This window comes from Sorex araneus, chromosome 6 (assembly GCF_027595985.1).
Source record: "Sorex araneus isolate mSorAra2 chromosome 6, mSorAra2.pri, whole genome shotgun sequence".
In the NCBI taxonomy this organism is placed as follows: Eukaryota; Metazoa; Chordata; class Mammalia; order Eulipotyphla; family Soricidae; genus Sorex; species Sorex araneus.
The window spans coordinates 158,583,169-158,605,447 of record NC_073307.1 but is presented as its reverse complement, the minus strand read 5'-3'; the positions used below and the strand labels follow the sequence as shown (position 1 = coordinate 158,605,447).

The window sequence follows — 22,279 nt, the reverse complement described above, 5'->3', positions numbered from 1 at the left end:
GTTAACCATGTTAGGGGGATGATTTCCACAGCGGCCCCTATAATAAATTTTGGTCAGCAGAAACAGCAATAGGGCGCGAAGAAGTGCAAAGCCTAACTCCCATCTTAGCCAGAACATCTCGTCCCCAAAGGGAAAAGGGCAAATTAAGTATAAAGGGCTGGAAGCTATCCTGGTGTCCCTCGTCATCCTTCCAGGTGAGGTGACGTGCGCTTACTTCTGGGGTACTGAGGTACCCCAGACCCTGCAACTGCTGAGCAGAAGCCTGTGTGAGCCAGGCAGAAGGCCAATCCTTAGTGGCTATTATGCTACGGTCTGCTCCAGTGTCAAGGAGTCCCATGATCCTTTTTCCTTCTACTATTAATTGCATCATGGGTCTGGTATGCATACCTAATGCAAGAAAAGCTCCCTCAATTTGTTCCTGATTTAAAGTCCTTTTACCATTGCATGTCTGTCCACCCACGGCGGGAAGGAGAATAACCTGGGCAACAGGGTCCCCTGGGCTGATAGCAGTAATCCCACGGGGAGACTCAATCAGGGCTCTAACACTTTCAGAATGGTTGGGATCAATTATACCAGGATATACACACAAGCCTTTCAAAACTGCTTCAGGGGAGCCTATTAGCAATCCTATAACTTCATTCGGTAAAGGGGCTAGTTTCCCTAACTCTAAAATCTGTACTCCCATTCTCGGAGTGAGGACCATGGGATTGACGGCTTGTAGGGTCACAGCGGGGGAGGCCTTAGAGGCTCCCCCGAGTCCCTGGGATGTTTCAGAGATGGCCATTCCTCGGAAACTTGCGCCGCCCCATATATTTGAGGGCCCTGGGGACGTGGGCCCCGTAAGCCGTTTTTTGAATCCCTTCTTATATTGCTTTGAGATATCCTATGGCCGTGGACATCTCTCACTGACCTACACTCACTTGCCCAATGTCTTCCCTTTTTACACTTAGGGCAAAGTCTGGGTCTAGATCCTACAACTTGGTTATTGACAGGACACTGTCTCCTCAGGTGCCCTGTCCTTCCACACGTATAGCAGGTTACAGCGAGTCCCGTAACTTTCTTGGTAATATCCATGACAGCCGCAGCTAAGCCTGTGGCGGTTAGGGGACCCCCTATTTCTCGGCATATTTTCATCCAATACTCCAGTCCCAGACTCTTATAGGGGGCGATAGCCTTGCGACACTCAGCAGTGCATTGTTCAAATACCAACTGCTTTATGAGAGGCATCGCAGTGTCCGAATCTCCAAAGATTTTTCCGGCAGCCTCGACTACACGGGCAACAAATTCGGAAAACGGTTCCAGGGGCCCTTGAACTATTTTAGTAAAGTTGCCTCGGACTTCCCCTCTGTTGGGTAGAGCTTTCCACGCTTTCAATCCTATTTGGTTCACCTGCGTATAAACTTCTGGGGGGGTACCCGGTCTGCTGATTGGCGAATCTGCCAAGTCCTAATAACATGTCCCTATCCCAGACTGCTCGTGCCCCTCCTTGGGCTAGATTGGTTGCTGCTTGCTCATTTGCAAATTCCATTAAGAAGGTGCGCCAGTCCAAGTATTGTCCAGGCGTCAACACCGCTCTAGCCACCTGTTGCCAATCATTTGGGGTCATACAATATCTGAATAAGCCTTCTATTTGAGTTATAGTAAATGCGGCGTTGGCTCCATAAGTCTTTACTGATTCTGCCAAGGTCTTAATTATTTTAAAATCTAGGGGCTCATGATATCGCTGTTGATTATTATCTTCAAAAACTGGGTAAGTTAACTGTAGCTCTCGCCTAACTTCTGCCCAGAGCCCGGGTTTTGCAAAAGAAAGTCCGCCTTCCGCTTTGTTAAGATAAGGGGGCGGGTCATCCTCAGAGCCCTTTAGTGGCAAGTATCGGTCACTATCATATGTCGCAGCTTCCTCTTCAATAGGGGGGTCAGAATCCCCGTTAGCCCGTCCCTGCTGAAATTGACGTAGCGAGGGATAAAGAGACGGACGGGTCATGGATGGTTCTTGGGGCCTTCCTTTCTTTTTTGGGGTGCGTCCCTCCATCAGCGGGGTTCCCCTAGAGGCCTCGCTTTCCACGTCCGAACCCTCCTCTGGCTCAGAGGCTACAATGCCATGACGGCTGCCTCTGTCCTTCTTTGTGTTTTCTAACACTACTTGTCCTGATTGTACGGCCTTATTGCACTTCTGATCCTTAAAGTAATCATAGAAAGCAAAAATGAAAAGACAAAGGGAAAGACAAACAAACATCCAACCAACAAACGAAACATACACATCCATGGATATTATTGTCCTGACTCACCACAGGAACTTGATCGTCATGACTTCTCGTGAACCTTAGTCCTGACTTACCACAGGAACCTGATCGTCACGATTTCTCGTGAACCTTAGTCCTGAATAAATCGCAGCAAGTTCTGAATCCACCGGGGGGGTACTGGAGGTCGGGTTCCCCGTACGGGCCACCAGCTGTCGCGCGCCGCTTCGTCCAGCGAAGAAACACGCAACTCGGAGATCCTTTTGGCTGCGATTTATTTAGGAACTTTCTCATGCGTTGGAGAAGAAATCAGGAAAGGGGACGTGGAGTAAGGCAGAAAAAGGGACGCATGAGGGAGAACCCCCTAGCTAGGTGACCTCCCCCCTTATATACCTCTCGCTGCCTGCTTATGCCCACGTGTCCGCATCTGATAGGTTAGTCACAGCTTATGGGCGTGGCAAGACATCCTGTTTCCTTATTAGGAGTTGTTTTCGAAGCACACAGGTGTTGATTACAAAGAGCGCTACAAAGCATGGTCCCATGGTGGCTCTCCACACAGAGGTGGATGGGAGAAAGTGACCATCTCTCTCCAGCCCGCCTCACATATGCCACTCATGGGGGCCCACTGACATCAAATCCAGGCAGTTCTTTTGACTATTTATTTATTAATATAGGAGTACTGCTATTTATTCAGCCATCAATTAAGCTGATTGAATTGGGCTTGAACTCCACATTGCTTTTTTCTTTAATTTTTAAAAAATCTTTTAAATTGAATATCCATGATATAGATCATTACAAAGATGTTCATAATAGGGTTTCAGTCATACAATGATCCAGCACCCATCCCTCCACCAGTGTACACATCTCCCACCACCAATGTCCCCTGTTTCCCTACCACCATCCCCCAACACCCCACCTCCTATCCTCAGCCGCCCTCTATGGGAGGCACTTTCCTTCTTGCTCTCTCTCTCTCTCCTTGTCCTTTTGTGAATTATGGTTTGCAATTCAGGTGATGAGAGATCATGGTGCTTGTTCAGGGTATTCGGTATTTTTATTAGGAGCGTAATGCTAGAGTAGCTTTTCAATTGGGTGGCCGCTTTAGGGTGTGGATGTGACTGCCTAGGCTTCTGGAAGTATAGGGAGGTGGTCAGGGGAGGTAGCCCACCTCGACCTGAGAAAGCCTGGAGATTTCAGTCACAAAACCTGCATACCTGAATTTTTAGCAGATTGTATTTTGGTGAAGTCCATCCTGAGATGGTGGAGTCAGGCCCGGGATACGGTGATATTTTGGATTGTGGAAGCATGCAGCTATTGAAGGCTCTGATTGGGCAGGTCCCAGACTAACCTGCCCCCCTCCGATTTACCCTGGTCTGTTCAGCCATATGAGAGTTCGAGATTAACTGCGGATTTTGATCCCTTTTGAGATTTATTTATGGGTCTCTGAAACAAGGCTGGTAGTAGAGCTTACATGGTGGCACTTGAGTTGGTTCGTGGGGGTGACTGCCAGTGCTCTCAGGAGTATTGGGAAGTGGGGGGAAGGTAGCCCATCCCGACCCGAGAAAGCCTGATTTCTGTCATAAAACCCGTATACCTGAATTTTTAGCAGTTTATGTCTCAGTGAGGTCCGTCCTGAGATGGTGGAGTCAGGCTAGGGAGATGGTGGTGATTTTGGATTGTGGAAGCAAGCAACTGCCGGGGGCTCTGCTTGGTGGGCACAGGACAACCCGCCCCCCCTCTGATTTATCCTGGTCTGTTCAGCCATGTGCAGGTCTGAGATTAACTGTGGCTTTTGATCTCTTTGGAGATTTATTTATGGGTCTCTGAAATAAGGCCCATAAATGAGCTTATATAGCTGAGCTGGAGGTGATTTGCGGGTGTGGCTCCCACATACCTAACATTTGGTCATTTAATCTCTTGGTAAGCTTAGCCCCAAGTTTTTGGGGTTTGGCAAAAGGCACAGTGGTAATTTTGGGGTATTGGTATTAGGAAGCCTGAGGGTACCATTAGGCTGCTGATGCATTTGCCACGCAGGTACAGGTTGACCTGTTGTCAGCACCATGCCCTCGAGTTTTTATTTTTTGAATAAATAGAAACGGAGTCATAAGCAGACGGTGAAGTAGGATAAAGCTTTCCCCCTCTTTTTCATATAGGAAATTGAACCCAGGGCAATTCAAGTGTTCTCAAGCAAGTGAGTTATACCCTTAGCCCTAGTTTCTGATTTTTATCGAGGCACTGGGGCTTGCAGTATTATTATAATTATTTTTTTTAATTTTTAAAATTTTATTGAATCACCATGAGATAGTAACAAGCTTTCATATTTGGGCTACAATCACACAATGATCAAACACCCATCCCTCCACCAATGCACATTCCCCACCACTAATATCCCGGGTATACCCCCCTTCCCACCCTCCCCTGCCTCTATGGCAGACAATATTCCCCATACTCTCTCTACTCTTGGGTATTATAGCTTGCAACACAGACACTGAGAGGTCATCATATTTGTTCCATTATCTACTTTCGGCATGCATCTCCCATCCCAACTGGTTCCTCCAGCCATCATTTTCTTAGTGATCCCTTCTCTATTCCATCTTGCAATATTATTAATGCTAACGTGTATGCAATGTTTTAATGCCACACAAGCCACCAGATTGTCAGGTTTCTTCTACAAATGTCCTCTTCATACCACATATGGAAAAAGATAAAAATAAGGCTTATGACATCACAGAAAATAGAAATCTTTATAATTTGTGTCAATTTTCTTTCACTATGACATGACATTTTGAGGCAGCATTTAGCATATCATGTAATTAATAGCATTGTTAGCACTGTTGTCCCATTGTTCATCGATTTGCTCGAGCGGGCACCAGTAACATCGCCATTGTGAGACTTGTTACTGTTTTTGGCATATTGAATACACCACAGGTAGCTGCCGTGCGGGCAGGATACTCTCAGTAGCTTGCCAGGCTCTCTGAGAGGGATTAATAAAATATTTAAATCTCATTTCAGAAACTTGTGCTGGTCTTAGAATTTCTTTGATCTAGAAGAATGACCAGATTCAATCAGATAAAGTTTTTCTCCTGATGTCACACACAGTGGGAAAAAAATCATTTAAAGACTTTGATTTAGAAGATCAATTTATTTGATCTAGAAGACTGACGAGATTCAACCTGAGATAAATTTGTTCTCCTGATGTTCCACACACTGAAACAGATACCTTTGAAGTTTATTTATTATTTTTATTAATGAGAAGGAGTAGCAAAATTCTGAGAGATGAACATAATGAGGAGTCCTCAGATGTAATTAAAGAAACTTTTGAACACACTGAAGTTATTCTTTGGCTCTCACTTCAATCTTCAATGGGTGTTGCTTGATGTTTTAGGAATGGGACTCCCGTCTGCCACGTACCTGAGATGAGTTTGTTATTAGTAAAATGATAATTGACACACTAAATAACAAAGGTATTTTGTAAAAAAAAAAACACAAAACCACAAATATCCTTATCACTGAGAATTTTTTTTTTTTTTTGCTTTTTAGGTCACACCCAGCGATGCTCAGGGGTTACTCCTGGCTCTGCATTCAGGAATCATTCCTGGTGGTGTGCAGGGGACCATATGAGATGCTGAGAATCGAATCTGGGTCGGCCCACATGCAAGGCAAATGCCCTACCTGCTGTGCTCTTGCTCCAGCCCCACGTCATTGAGAATTTTAAGCTAAAATATGTGCTTCTTGTGCATTTTAGTTGGTTTAATTCACTCCGCAAGTCCCTCCCTTCCTTTCTTCTCTCTCCCATTTTCTCTTTTTTTGGTTAAAAAGTAAGGCCAATGCTGTATGAATATACATTTTCAAACAAAGACCAATGAAATAAGAACATAGCTTTCCAATCAAGCTAAATAGTAAGTTGCGTTAAATTTAACATAATAGTCAGTACTTATCAGTTTCTATTTATTTAGTTTGAGTGAAAACTATACACACAAACCTTTGTCGCAGTTTTCTATCTCAATAATATATGACTTACATCAATTCTGAATGGATCAAGACATAAGTATGAGCACTTCAAACTTTCAAATAAAAGTACACGAGAATATCTAAATGACTTCAGTGTATGTAACATTATTTTTTCATAAAAATAAACATGCACTAACTGTACAGGAAATTGCCAAATTAGTCTATACTGTAACATAAAACTTTAGTTTAACAAATACAACATAGTTAAAAAGCAAAAATAATGTTCAGTCTAGGAACAGTTAGATGCAACTAAGCAATAAGTTATTAATCTATAAAATATATAAAGAACTACTCCAGTAACCATGACAAAGATTGATATTTATCTCAATTGAAAACCTATTGTAGGCCCCTTGTGAGTTTGGTTTTACAGAATACTTCAACAAGACAAGTATTACAGTAAAGTGAGACACACATACTTTGCTTCTCACTGCACATAAAGGTATGTCTATAGTACATCATAGTTTATTAGGGTGCACAATGGCATTATGTCCAAAAACCCTCCAACACACATACACCAATTAAAAATACCCTATTACTAAAACTTGCTAAGCATCACCTGAGATGTTCCTAAGTTTGAATCTAATTGCTGGTGCGAAAACTTGTCTTTGGATGGTAGTTGGCAAACAGGGAGAAGCTATAGAAGTTCTTCAAACAAGATAATACACGGATTTTTCCTTTCATGAAAGATATCCTTGTAGCACCCTTACCATTATTTGATTGAATTTTACCTACACTAGGACATCTTTTAAAACTGGTATCCATCATCTCAAATCCTGCCCCCACTCTATCAACTAACATTGTAATGTTATAATATTGGATAATTTTACAATATCCATATATTCCTCAGAAATACATGCTATTCTCCTCTTTTTTGGTGGGAGGGTGGTGGGGGAAGGGTACAGCCAGTGATGTTTAGGGCTTACTCCTGGCTCTGCACTCAGGAATCACTCTTAGTAGGCTAGGGGACATATGGGATGCTGAGGAGTGAACCTGGGTCAATCTTAATCTTGGGTGTAAGTCAAGGTGCTTCTTGCTCTGGTATCTCTCTGACCCCATATTTTCTGTCAAGGACACGCTTTCTTTGCTGAACCATAGGAAACAATTCCTCATCTGTCTAAGTTTCATCATGTCTACAGCAGTTCAGGCACACCTTCCCGCTCCATGTCTGATTCTACTTCTCTGTGTTTATTCCACATTTGTAGTCATTCCATGGAAAACTAGAACTCCTCAAGTCATTCATGAGTTGGACCAATTTCTTCCAAATGCCTTCCTGTGAATACTTTGACCTTCTACCACCAATCACAGCTTTTATTTATGACGTAGAATTGGGAATCCTTTTCAGAAGGGTTCCTATTGACTCTGCATGGATCCCCAAAAGAAATGTCTGACTTGGTAGTCGTAGCCTTATGGAATGTATTTCATATACAATAAAAACTAAAAGTTGGAACAAATACTTCATTTACCAACTGTGGAATGGATGTGTGTGAACCAACATTCAAACAACACAAACCTCCCTCTACATGTTTGCAAGAAATCTTAGGTATCTAGGCACACATTCAATAAGCAGGCATATTTTGAAAGGAATCTTCTTCTTGGGCAGTAGATCTCAATAGTGGGCTTAAAAATTTGGTAGACCATATTGCAAACAGCAATGATGTTAGATCTATAAAGTACAGGCAGAGAATATTTTAGCACTGTTCTTAGGGACTGCAAGATTTTCATAAGATAAGTGAACTTTGATGACAACCTACAGACAGAAGCTGCACCAGTGTGTCCTTTATACTTATCAAAGTCCTACATGCATCTCTTTCCAATACATTGAGAATCTATTTTGTAGAAGCAACCTTCAGTTAGAGGTGGAAAACTTGTTCAAGTTTCTCTATCAGCACTTGGATATTATGGAGATAATTTCTTTTTTAAAGTCTCATGAACCAACAACTTCTAGGTACAAACTCGACATTTTCTTTATCTCTTACATTTTAAAAAAAATTAAAGAGAGTTATGACTCTGCTCTGGATTAGGCTTTTGATTAAGGGCTGATTTGATGTTGTATAGATGGCTTTCTCTAGGTTAGCTATAAGGATGTTTCACTTTCTTCCAACCCATGTGTTATGGATTTAGCACTTTTCATTTCTTCAAGAATGTTAGTTTTGCATTCCTAATGCAAAATGCTGCACCATTGACTAATGGTATAGCATCAGAGGTTTATCTTTTGCCTTTTTGGCTTTGAATATACTTTCCCTATAAAGTTTAATAATTTCTAGCTTTTAGATTTCAAGTAAATAACTGAGACCTACCTTTTTTTCACTTGAACACTTAGTGGTCATTGTAGGGTTATTAATAGGCCTTCTTTCAATAATGTGTCTCAGGGTATATAGAGACCAAGGAGATAGAGAAAGCCAGGGTATAATTGGTTAGTGGGGCAGAGAGAACTCACACATTTATTGGTCATATTAATGCTTTCCTGTGGGTGGGCTTTGTGGCCTTTAAAAATAGTTTAAATGTAACATCAAAGCCCACGTATCACAGATTTCAATAATTAATATCATAATGAGATGATTTGAAGTATAAAGAGAAATATCTAACCAAGCAGGTGCTCACTTGGAGAAAATGGCACTGGCAGATTTGCTGGACTCAGAGAAGCCACAAACCTTCAATTAATAAGGAGCACAATATTTGCATAGCACAACTCATCAAAACCCAATAGAAGTATTGGCTATAGCCCAATCTCTTCTTGGAAACCCAAGACAGGGGGTTGTGACTTTCATCTGAGAACCATATTGAGTCTGTGTGTAAAGAAACTGTTCACATTCTTAGGCCAATGTGGTGATTTTGATGTCTTTTGAGGGAAATTTTTGGTTCCCCATCTCACTACTTACTATATTTCCAGTCTCACAAACTTGACTCTGTAATCTGAATTTTTTTTGCTCTTTGGGTCACACCTGGCGATGCACAGGGGGTTACTCCTGGTTCATGCACTCAGGAATTACTCCTGGTGGTACTCAGGGGACCATATGGGATGCTGGGAATCGAACCCGGGTCAACCGCATGCAAGGCAAACGCCCTACCCGCTGTGCTATCGCTCCAGCCCCCGTGTAATCGGAATTTTTAAACAATGCCTTTTACCATTGACTTTTCCATCTACAGGTGTTTAGATTCTCCTTGGGCAACACCAGCTAGCTAGGTAAACTGACAACAATCTTAATATTGAATCTCATAACCTCTTTTGCTCTAAACTAATTTTTTTTGATTTTTGGTACCTGGCAGTACTCAGAGACTACCTATATGGCTTTGTGTTCAGGGGTAAGTTTTGGTGGTATTTGCATTGGCTTTATATTTCTACCTTGTTCCTAGAGGTATAGAGGTATAGACCTGGATAATTTTATTTTTAAATATTCATTTATTTATTTATTTTGGGCTGGAGCGATAGCACAGTGGGTAGGGCGTTTGCCTTGCAGGCGGCCGACCTGGATTCAGTTCCTCCGCCCCTCTGGAGAGCCCTGCAAGCTACCCAGAGTATCTTGCCCTCACAGCAGAGCCTGGCAAGCTACCCATGGTGTATTAGATATGCCAAACACAGTAACAAGAAGTTTCACAAAGGAGATGTTACTGGTGCCCACTCAAGCAAATCGATGAGCAATAGGATGACAGTGATACAGTGATACAGTGATTATTTATTTTAATTAAATCACAGTGATATATGCATTTAAAAAGTTGTTCATGATTGGATTTCAGTCATGTAATGTTCCAACACCCGTCCTTTCACCAGTCTACTTTTCCACCACCAATGGTCCCAGTTTCCCTCCTAACCCCCCCTCCATGTTCCACTGCCTGCCACTTTGGCAGGCACTTTTCATCTCTCTCTCCCTCTCTCTCTCTCTCTCCCTCTCTTTCCTTATGGGCCTTATGGTTTGCAATACACATAATGAAAGGTTACCAGGAATATCCCTTTACCTGAACCCTTCACCCCCAACACGCTCTTGTGGCAAGCTTCCAACCATTAACCTTTTAGTTTTTCTATATTGAAGATAACGCTTGTTGTGGGCTTGTGGTAGATGGTTTTGACTATATTGAGGAAAGTTTCTTCATCTTCCTCGTGGCGGGGTTGTGCACTGTCTTCTTATAGTGCTGGTGGCAGTCTGGGGATGGTGATCTCTTTCCCTATCTAGGATATTCTCTTCCTTTTTGGTGTTCCTTTGTGGAGCTATTCTGGAGATGGATCTTATGGGTTATAGTGGGGGAGTATAACTGGTGGCTGCGTTAACTGCTGCCTGCTGGAAAAGCCATGCCTTTCACCTTTCTAACCTGTGGGTGAGGTTTAACAGAGATCCGTGGGTTTGAATCCCATGCAGTTGGATTCAAATTTCTCCTAGGAATTTCTCCTAGAAATTAGCTCAGGGTCCACATGGCTGCTTCAGTCCCAACATCCAGATTAAGAGGCAAACTAAAGAGAACATATGCATATATGTAATAATAAATGTACTAATGAGGCTGGAGCATAATTATTGTGAAGATGAAGGTGGAAAGTTGGACATTGATTTCTGGTTGTTGATTTGCTTCATCACAGTTTGAAATAATCTGATAAAACAGATGGCTGGTTAAAGAAACTTTGGTACATCTACACAATGGACTACTATACAGCTGCTAGGAGAGATGAAGTAATGAAATTTGCTTATAAATGGATAGACATAGAGAGTATCATGCTAAGTGAAATGAGTGAGAAAGAGAGGGACAGATATAGAAGGGCTGCACTCATTTGTGGAGTGTAGGGTAGCATCACATGAGGCTGACACCCAAGGATGGTAGATACAAGGGCTAGGGGGATTACCCCATAGCTGGAAGACTGCTTCATGAGTAGAGGGGAGAAGGCAGATGAAATAGAGAAGGGATCACTAAGAAAATGATGGCTGGAGGAACCATATGGGAGATGCATGCCCAAAGTAGATAGTGGAACAAACATGATGACCTCTCAGTGTCTGTGTTGCAAGCTATAATGCCCAAAAGTACAGAGAGAGTATAGGGAATATTGTCTGCCATGGAAGCAGGGGGAGGGTGGGGAAATGGGGGGTATACCCAGGATATTGGTGGTGGGGAATGTGCACTGGTGGAGGGATGGGTGTTTGATCATTGTGTGATTGTAACCCAAACATGAAAGCTTGTAACTATCTCACAGTGATTCAACAAAATAAAAAAATATTCTGATGTTAATTAGAAATAGAAAATTATCCAGAGGAACAAATATTCCCCTTGCATCTTCCATGTTACTTTATAGTCTGAGGCTGCATCTACAATTATATTTCACAAAATCATTTCATTTGAAAAATATGAGGTAGATGACATTTTAGAGAAAATAGGATTTATAAATCCTGATATCTGGATTATTGATTGCCTTTCAAAAAAATCTCTAAGTTTTCCCTTCCCACTTCTCATTTTATTTCTTTTTCCACCTTGTAATGTTTTGTAATTTCTAACACCATATTGACACTCTTGCTAGAAATAAAATCTGATGGTCTTGAATGTAGGTATTGGGTACTAAGATTTTTATCCAAAATCATTCTCACCCTATCTGATAAGTTAGAACATAAGTTTCTAACTTCTTACTCCTTCCATTTCTTTGGAATATTTGGATGGTTTGATCTTATTCCCATTCTAGCAGAATAATAGTTGGTTTAATCTCAGTCAGTTGTATTGAATATGTTTTGCTTGAATGTGTTGAGTTGTTAAAGTGAAGGAAAATATCTGGAATCTGGATATCAACTGCTTATCCAAGTCTACACGAAGTTGTAAATTTGAAATATTTGAGAATATATCTGTTAAATTCTTAACACCTCCTTCAATCTTTTCCTTTGTTTTTGCTCCAAAAACCTCAGATCCTAGGTACTGTGATTCTTTTTTTTTCTTTTTTTATTTCTGACATCTCCATATGTGTCTGGTCAAGAGTTTTCTCCTTTATTTTAACTTTATGCTTCTCAGTCTCTATCATTGCGTTGGTAAAGGCATTGGGGAAGAATGGGAAGAGGTATCTTCCACCACAATTGTCCAATTCAACAACAATGAGGTTAAGTTGGCAATAAAATTTACCTCTAGGATTAAAGCCAGTGAGGAGGAAGGAGGAAACAACTTGATTGAAAATAATTGAAAAATACCATCTCTTCTACTTCTTCATTACTCCAAAGTCTTAGTTTCTGAAAAACCCAATTATCTCCTAGAAGCTGATATTCAACTTGCTCTCTCAATATCTGAGAATTTAAGATATGAAGTTTCAACATTACCATTTCACTGTGCCTGACAACATTCTCCACTAAGTCATTCTTGTTTCTAGTGAACTTTTATCGAATTAAGCAGAGTGATCCAGAAAACACTTATTTTACTAGTATGTAGTTTGCCCCTCTCGGAGAGCCCAGCAAGCTACCTAGAGTATCTTGCCTGCCGCAGAGCCTGGCAAGCTACCCGTGGCATATTCGCTATGCCAAAAACAGTAACAACAAGTCTCAAAATGGAGACATTACTGGTGCCCGCTTGAGCAAATCGATAAGCAACGGAGTGACAGTATGTAAAGACAAAAATTTTATATAATGCGTGCGTTTTAGTGTAGGTCAAATTATTTACTTTCAGTTGTACAGAGATCTATGTAATTAGCACAAAATTTAGCTACCTATAATCACAACTTATAAATGACACAATTCTTATCGAAACACCACTTCTTTAAACTGTCTTCATTACAGATGCAAATATCTTTTGATTCACCAGGAAGAAATGAGATACTTACCGTAAATTTTATTATTTTCCTTAGTCTCTATTAAGCAATATTAGGACCAGTTTAAGTGTCGTAAGAAATTCCAAAAGAGAGAACGCGAGGATATATTCCGTAAGGACTTTACCTACAGTCTGTTTCAAAAAAGACAATGCACATTTATTACAGATCTTTAACATTAGAAACTCAAAATAATAAAATTTATGAAACTTCGATGAGCTGATAAAAAGCAAGAGTAAAACTACTCAGCATATTCTAAACTGTCAATGACAATGTTTGCCAAGATATGTATGTGCAGGCATATATATCTTGATCATAGTGATAATGGATTATTGATTGATTGTAAGCAGACTAGTTTCTACAAAATAAATAATGAAATCATTGATGTTTTACTGGGTGTTTTTGTGGATAAGTCAGAATTTTTGTAGAGGGCCACACCTGGCAGTGTTCAGGGATTAATCCTGGCTCTGTGCTCAGGGATCACTCCTGGAGTTACTCCAGGGGACCATCTGCGGTGCCAGGGATGGAACCCAGCCTGGCAGTGTGTAAGGCCAGCTCCCTATAGACTGTGTTATTGCTTCAGACCCTAAACCAGCAATGTTCATTGAGATCAATGAACTGCTAGAGAGGATGAAAATGCAACACTTCAAGGTTCATTGTCCAAGAATTAACAGGGAGATCTTTAAAATTAGATCTATTGCAGCCAGAATCTGGAAAAACCCGAGTGCCTTAGAACAGATGACTGGTTGAAGAAACTTTGGTACATCTATACAATGGAATACTATGCAGCTGTTAGAAAAAATGAGGTCATGATCTTTGCATATAAGTGGATCGGCATGGAACGTATCATGCTAAGTGAAATGAGTCAGAAAGAGAGAGACAGACATAGAAAGATTGCACTCATCTGTGGAATATAGAATAACAGAGTAGGAGACTAACACCCAGGAATAGTAGAAATAAGTACCAGGAGGTTGACTCCATGGCTTGGAGGCTGGCTTCACATTCTGGGAAAAAAGGCAGCTCAGATAGAGAAGGGAACACCAAGTTAAATGTGGTTGGAGGCCACATGGGAGAAGGGTGAAGTGTGCTGAATGTAGACTAGGGACTGAATACAATGGCCACTCACACCTTTATTGTAAATCACAACACCTAATTAGAGAGAGAGAACAAAAGGGAAGACCCTGCCACAGTGGCGGGGGTGGGGAGGGTGAGGCAGGGGGAGATGGGATTTGGGGGGGGAGGGATGCTGGGTTTATTGGTGGTGGAGAATGGTCACTGGTGAAGGGATGGGTTCTCGAACTTTGTATGAAGGAAACATGAGCATGAAAATGTATAAATCTGTAACTGTAGCCCCACTGTGACTCACTAATAAATAAATTAAAAATTAATAAAAATACAAAAAAAATTAGATCTATTGCTAAGAGAGAACTTTGGGGAATAGCTAGCAGTAAAGGAAGGAAAGGACTGTATCTGTTTCTTAGGTTCAATACAAGGTTTCCTGCAGGTAGTTTCCTGCTGCTACTCCATCTCTTAATATAAATACCAACAAACACATATCCCAGCATGAATATTAAGATTGGGAACTAGAATGCAGAATCTGTAATATGATCCCAAGTCTGAAGTACCCAAAGCACTTTAGTAACAAGGTCCCCATAGGCTATTTATATGGAGACTCTCTAATAGTAATAATACCAAGGTGGTAGAAATGAGAGGCTCTTTGGCTGACTACTGAAATGCTTAGCCCAAGAATGTTATTTACTAGAGGGTTGGTGTCAATACTGAAACCTGGGTTCCCAATGTTCTGAATAACTTGAGAGGTTACAGGGACTGGACAAAAGGAGGACATTGGTTTTACTAAGATTGAGGACATTTTAAATAAGAGGACATTTGCTTTTACTAAGATTGGTCATGTAAAAAATGACTTGGAAAATGAAAAAGTAGAGACTATACCTAGATTCTGATCAAGTCAAATGAGTACCATTGATCTCCAAAACTAAGAAATAGCTGATTCATATTAAGATTTTACTTTAAGATAGCTTTCAGGTGATGTGTCAAAAAAACATTATTTTCTTGACAGCAAGGAGACGATTCTTTGGTGTGCCATTTGGTTGACTAATATCAGGGCTCAATTTTGAAGGAGCTTGAAATTTAGACCATCCTTGATTAGTAGAAAAGTTCTGGAAGTGTCACTTCACCCTGTAACTCTGAACAAGCAGCTTAACATTTCCATTTCCAAATTTCTTTTATTTGATGAGAGACATAAATTATTCCCCAAGGAAGCTTGCAATCCACTTGCTATACAATTATTTTCAAAAGTACACATAAGCTTGAAAGATTCATTAAAATGCAAGTCAATATATACATGGGAATGAGCAAATTAATCCAAAATTTAGGTGTTGAAGTAAGGAGAACTGGGTTAATGAGGCCAGGAAATTAGAAAAAAAGTGTATTATGTAGTTAATCAAGAAAAGTTAATTTCTAGATCTGTCATACATCAAAACTTTTGACCTCTGTCAAGCTCTGCATAGATGCCATAGAGCAGAATGGCAAAAACCCACAGAGAGGTCTTTGGATCCTGTGTCTAGAATTCCTATCCCCGTTGATTAGCACTGACTCCCCATCTCCTAGTGTCCTCACCCCTTTTCCTCTCCACAGAAACCAAAGTATGTTCACAAGTACACATATGTCCACAGTAGACATGCACAGAGCCTAAAACCACAGAGATTTTGAAAGATGAACAGCTTGAAAGACAAACATGAATTTTAAACTGACTCCAATAAATTGGTAATGGCACCCACAAAATTGGCAGGCAGTGCAAAAATGTCCACACAGCCACGTGCAGATGGAAGGGAACTCACATGTGTTCTAAATTACACCCTTGCGAAAAGCTAAACTTTATTCTGTCTGTAGTCAGGCATTGAACATAAATCCTTAGGTACCACAAGTCCAAGTGCATAACTATCCGACACTTGGAAGGATGCTATTTCCTTCTTTGGAGATCCAGTCTTGCTATACTAAACTTGATATTTCTTGGTTGCTTTTGGTCCACACCTGGTGGTGTTCAGGGCTTACTCTTGGCTCTGTGTTCAAAAAACGTTGCTGACAGGTCTCATGGGACTGTATGCAGTGCTGGGGAAAAAACCAGGGTCAGCCATATGCAAAGAAGGCATCCTATTCACTGTGCTATCTTTCTGGTCTGAAGACTTGATCTTTAAAATCTAGAGCAACTTGTTTGAGAGATGCTGGTGGCTGAGCTGCCAATCATAAAAAATGCCCTTTAAAATATCAAGGTGGGGCTACAGTTGAATATAGTGCTACATTTCTCAAGACACATTTATTTATATCTACAGGACATTTCGTTGCATTATCAGAGTTTCAGGGTGACCCTAGGCTTAGGAATTTAACCTGCAGTTTGAAGGGCCCCTCGTTTTTTTTTTTAATCTTGGAATGTACTTCAATAATTTGATCACTCACCAAAGACTTTCAAAAACTACTTAGATATCTTAATTTATGATGAGATTCTCATAGAAGCTGGTGTACTTACATGTTGCCAAGTAGTGTCTGATAAAATAAAATTAAAAAACAGGAGTTCAACCAACATTAAAATCAAACCCAAGACTGACAGGCAGATGCAAATGATGTTCGAAAAGAATGCACACTTTTTCTGGAATAGATACAAGAATCACTTTGTCATTGGAAGTTACCCTTATGTGTCAGTGATGGTATACTCAAATACAAGATTTATTCGAGGCTAACCCTTCCATTCATTTGGTGGTTACAAGGATTGTCTGAACTGAAGATTTGTTAGGATCCTAAATGGGCTGAATAATTTTGAGAAAATAAAAATTTTGAATCAAGCATCTATTTCTGATTGATTCAATGACAAAAAACTTCATGAATGTCTATTGCCTGCCACACCAACTATGTTCTCTGCTAGGAGACAGAGGATAATAAAAATGTCGCCTGCACTCATTAAGGACTTTCAGTGTCCTTAATGAGGGAGACAAATAGAGCCCATGAAATGTGAACAGGCTGTAAAGAAAAGCTTAATCTGGGTAAATTAATAGCTGGAATTCTTATCCAAGTTGATTAGCACTGATTCCTACCTCCTAGTGCCCTCATTCCTTTTCCTCTCCACACAAACCAATGTATGTTCAGAGGTACACATTCTGTCCACAGTCGACATGCACAGAGCATAAAAACACAGAGATTTTGAAAAATGAATAGCTTGGAAGACAAACGTGAAGTTTAGATTTTTTTTGTTGTTGTTTGTTTGTCTTTGGGTCACACCCAGTGATGCACAGGGTTTACTCCTGGCTCACACACTCAGGAATCCTGGCGGTGCTCGGGGGACCGTATGGGATGCTGGGAATCAAACCCAGGTCAGCTGTGTGTAAGGCAAACACCCTCCCCACTGTGCTATTGCTCCAGTCCCTAAACATGAAGTTTAAACAAAACTCCAATAAACTGGCAATGCAGACACAAACTAGGCAGACAGTGCAAAAATGTCCACACAGCCATGTGCAGATGGAATGGAGCTCACATGTATTCTAAATTACATGCTTAAAAAAAGGAATACAAATGTTCGCCTTGGCAGTTAAGGAAGCAGTCTTGAGCTCCACTTGCTTTCTAATGGCCTCCCAAGCTGCTAGAGGGAATGAGGGATGCTTCCTTTCCTGGTATTTCCTGGGCACCCCTCCAGACAGCATCCCAACATCTCACGGACTTAAAGCACTTTTAATTTCCAAGAACATAATGGAACTTCTTTTTATAATTTTCGCCCCACAAAACTTAAACTCTGTGGCTTCCGAAGTTGTTGAGAATGATTTGTTACAGGTCTTCAGTATTCCAACATCAATCCCACCACCACTGTCACATTCCCTCCATCACTCTCTCTAACCACCCCTCAAACCTGCCCCTGTAGCAGGTTGACAATGATTTATTTTATATTGCTTTTTACCAATAAATTGCTAACAGAATTATTTAAAAAATTTACTTAGAGAAAAATTCGTGAAAATTGTTGTATCTCCCCATGGTGACATTAAGTCTTTATATGAGCGATTATCAAGGTGTTGTCATGAGTCAAGCTTTCTGTGACCATGTTTTCAGGAGTCAAGATTGGTTGGCTTCTCTATCACACCCTACACAATCTGCTGTGCTACTACTGGATTGTCAGTGGTGTAGAGTTTGGAGATGTTACACAGGAAATCCTGGATTTTTAACTAAGTGTTAGAGCTGCAGTAAAATGTTTCACTGGGCCTGGCTTTAGTGTGTGAGGGTGACTGTCAGGGCTTTCAGAAGTATAGGAAAGGGCGGGGAGGTGTCCCATTGGGACTCTGAGAAGACCTGGAGTTTTCAGTCACCGAGACTGTGTTCTGGAGTTTGGGGCAGGTGAATTTCTCTGTGAGGCTCAGTTCTGAGGTGATGGTTAGAGGATTTGGGGAGTGGTCGCAAGTGGCTGCAGAGGCTTAGTTTGGGTGGGAGCTGGCTGAACCCCTTTGAATACTCGGGAAGGAAGTGTCTGGTGGGAATGGGTGTCTGAGAAATTTTTGTGGCTAGTTCATCTCTTTTGAGGTTGATTTATTAGTCTCTGGAGCAAGGCCGGTAGATGATCTTACATGGCGGAGGTGGGTAATTAATCAAGCTGAACAAAATTTTTCATATGTCTATTCACCATCTGTATTTTTTTTTTGGTAGAAGGTGTCTATCTCTTTCTATCATTTTTAATAGTGTTACATGTGTTTTTTGTTGCTGAGTTCTGTGAGACCTTTCTATTAGTCCTTTGTCAGAAGGAAGTGGGATTGTGAGAGAGGGTGGAGAAACTGGATAGGACAAAAAGGACCTAGGGACAAGGGTAAGGAGTTTTGTCTTTTTGCTGGTGGTGCAGAAACTTTGTATTTCCGAAGCACAAACATTAACACTCTTGTAAACCATGTACCCTCAAGTAAAAAAACAAAAGGAGAGAAATAAATTATTCTCTAAATTAAAATTTCTAATAATTCAAAAGGACTGGAGCAATAGCACAGTAGGTTGGGCATTTGCCTTGCATGCGGCCAACCAGGTTCGATTCCTCTGTTCCTCTTGGAGAGCCCAGGAACCTACTGAAAGTATCCTGCCCACACGGCACACAGTCTTGCAAGCTACCCATGGTGTATTCGATATGCCAAAAACAGTAACAACAAGTCTCACAACGGAGATGTTACTGGTGCCCTTTCCAGCAAATCGATGAACAATGGGATGACAGTGCTACAGTGCTAATATTTCAAAAAATGTACCTTTCAAAATTTAGAGTAAGTTTTCATGACTCTGAGATAAGGTTGGTCCCCACTGACTTTTCTTTTAGCAAACAGAACTGCCAACTCGACAGCCTCTCCAAATATTGATACTTACTATCGTGACTGGAGATGATGTGTCAAGTGTGTTTGTAACGATTCCTGAGATAAGATACTGAAAAAAATAACATTTATTAATACCCATTCATCATACACACATATATACATATATATATGTAGATGGACTTAAAGAACTCTGTAATGAGGTCACATTAGAATATTATCTAAAAATCTCAGGGGGTATCAGAGAGGGATGATGTGGGGTCTTTTTTCACTGATGAAACAGAAATATTAGTATGGTGAATTTTACGGGGTAGAATGAGTATCAAAAGTATTTTTTTGGCTGATTATCATTTATCAGGTCCATAAACTCACTTTTCAGAAGATAGATTGCTAAGAAATTTTCTGCTTAATAATGTCACAGCTTGGTGATTTCACATGGAAATAAATACATTGAACATAGTACTAAATAGCAATCAATATTTTGTTGTCAATGAACATAGTTGTGACATGTTTTAATTTCATTCTATGTATTTCAGTATAAGAAACACAGCCTATCTTCCCTGAGTAGCTTTTTTGGAGACCTCTCATCATTTGAAACTAGTTAGGAAGAAGGCAAGTTAGGATGTGTCGGAAACTGAGTTGCACAACTTTCATGCATCAACATAAACTTCCCACATTTTCAAACAGCAACAATTCAGATAGAAGTGTAGGAAAGGAATATTGATTCTCCAGAAAAATGGGACCACCAAGATGTTAATGGTAAATTGCTTTTTTGGGTCAAAAGGATCTGACTTTGAATTCTTTGATCTCTGTTTCTGTGTGACTCAAGAAAAGCATTTTTTTTATTTGCTTTTTGGGTCACACCTGGCGATGCACAGGGGTTACTCCTGGCTCTGCACTCAGGAATCACCCCTGGCTGTGCTCAGGGGACCATATGGGATGCTGGGATTTGAACCCGGGTTGGCCGCGTGCAAGGCAAACGCCCTACCCACTGTGCTATCTCTCCAGCCCCAAGAAAAGCATTTTTTTAAAAAATTGGTTTATCATGAGAGGCACTTGCAAGTTCAACCTAACTGGATTTCAGTATTAACTTGTCATCTTTAGATTTTGCTTTCTTCATTGGCAATGGGAATGGATATATATATATATATATATATATATGTATACATATATATGTACATATATTAATTGGTCTTATGACTGGGTTTTTACATTTATATTAGTAACTTGAATTACATAGTAAACTTGATCCTACAGCTCCGAATTCAGGGCTCCAGATTTCTTTTCTTTGTGTGGTTCCTGGTTAGAAGTGGCCCAGAGAAATCGCAAGGAATCCTGGGAAAGGAGAAAGGCAGGAGAAACTGGTACTCTCAGTAACGGTTGCCATGGTGATGAGGCATGGCAACTATCGCCTCATTTCCTCTCCCTCTTCCCTATTATTTGCTGTTTTGTGTTTCAGAGGCAGCAGTGGTCAGATTTCTCCACGATCTTCCCTTAGCAATGTCACTTCGGTGGTCAGGGCCCCATGGCTTCTTCAAGCTACTCACAACTTGAACTTGTACATTGATGTCCTTGTCTTAGGCAGGAGAGAGGAGAGTTAATTCTCCCACTCTTTTCTCTCACTTCTTCCCACTCCTCGGAGCGCCTGCATTAACGAAGGCTCCAGTTCTCATGTAGGTGTCTCTAGTGCCCTAATGACTGTAGAGGCCTTTCTTGAATGTCTTGCAATGTCATTACGAAAAGCAGCACTAGTAGTAAAGGGTAGAAGCCCTTTACTGCAGGGCCTTCATCTGGACAAACACAGATGGTGTTGACCATTGTGGGTTTCTGTTATAAATTCTCTTTCCGCCTCTCTTACATTTGGGACATTCTGCGGTCTTTGAAGTGGGTGCGTCTATTGTCTTAGTTCTGTTCTCTTAGACGTTGTACATAGAGCAAGAGAAGTTTCTTTTCCTCTTCTATGTCCTAGATTCCCCTTACTTCTCTTTCTAGAAATATAATCCAGAAAAATCTAATCTAAAAACACATCGATCCAATGGAAAGCTGCCACCAGGACGACATTTTTAAATCTCAGGCAAAATCATAGTCTGAAATGATAGTCTGAAATGAAGCGCTCTATTATTATCACTTGCTGTGGAGGTCTGTCCCCAAAATGCACAGGGTAAAGCATGTGCTGTTTCTCTAATTCTTGTAAATAATATCATTAAAGAGCTATCTGAGACACTGAATTCCAAATGATTTCTATGATTATCAAAGAAATGTCAAAGCTGTTAATTCCCTGTGTACTGGGACTTTGAAGGAAGCTTTGGCACAGAGTCCTGGCATGTAGTATGACATTAGTAGCTGATTTTATAGTATCATATATATATACATACATATATATATATATATATATATATATATATATATTTGCTTTTTGAGTCACACCCAGCAACGCACAGGGGTCACTCCTGGCTCATGCACTCAGGAATCACCCCTGGCGGTGCTCAGGGGAACATATGGGATGCTGGGATTTGAACCTGGGTCGGCCGTGTGCAAGGCAAACGCCCTACCCGCTGTGCTATCACTCCAGCTCCAGTATCTAATATTTTTGAATTTTTCCTCTTAATATATTTTTTATGATCAGAATCTGTGTCTGTTGATATGAAAGACAGTACTTGGGGGGCCATTTTGGATAAGTGGACCAGAGGACTCTTAAAGGTATAACATGAAAGCTAAGATCCGAAGACAAGAATGAACTGAAGACTGCAGTCTGAGTTTTCAAAGATGAGCTTACATCAGCTATCGAAATATCTTTTTGTTTTAAGCTTAGAATAAAGACCTATGTATGTGGAATATAAGGAATATGAGAGACTATCAATGTTCATAAGACTGTCCTGGGATCAACTATATCTTAAAAGAGCATGACCTATTTTTTCTTCACAAAAATTAGAATCAAAGCA

General features: G+C 40.7%; 1 protein-coding gene across 1 annotated transcript in view; it reads right to left on the bottom strand.

Moving 5' to 3' along the window:
- The window catches only part of MS4A18 (membrane spanning 4-domains A18), a 64,315-nt gene extending 43,160 nt beyond the window's left edge, over positions 1 to 21,155 (bottom strand). The window contains exons 1-2 of the mRNA XM_055143811.1: positions 21,075 to 21,155; positions 12,395 to 12,487 (exon numbers count right to left, since the gene is read on the bottom strand). Coding sequence (XP_054999786.1) covers positions 12,395 to 12,487; positions 21,075 to 21,155 — 174 coding nt within the window. The remainder of the gene's footprint in view (positions 1 to 12,394; positions 12,488 to 21,074) is intronic.
- Between the last annotated feature and the right edge of the window lie 1,124 nt (positions 21,156 to 22,279).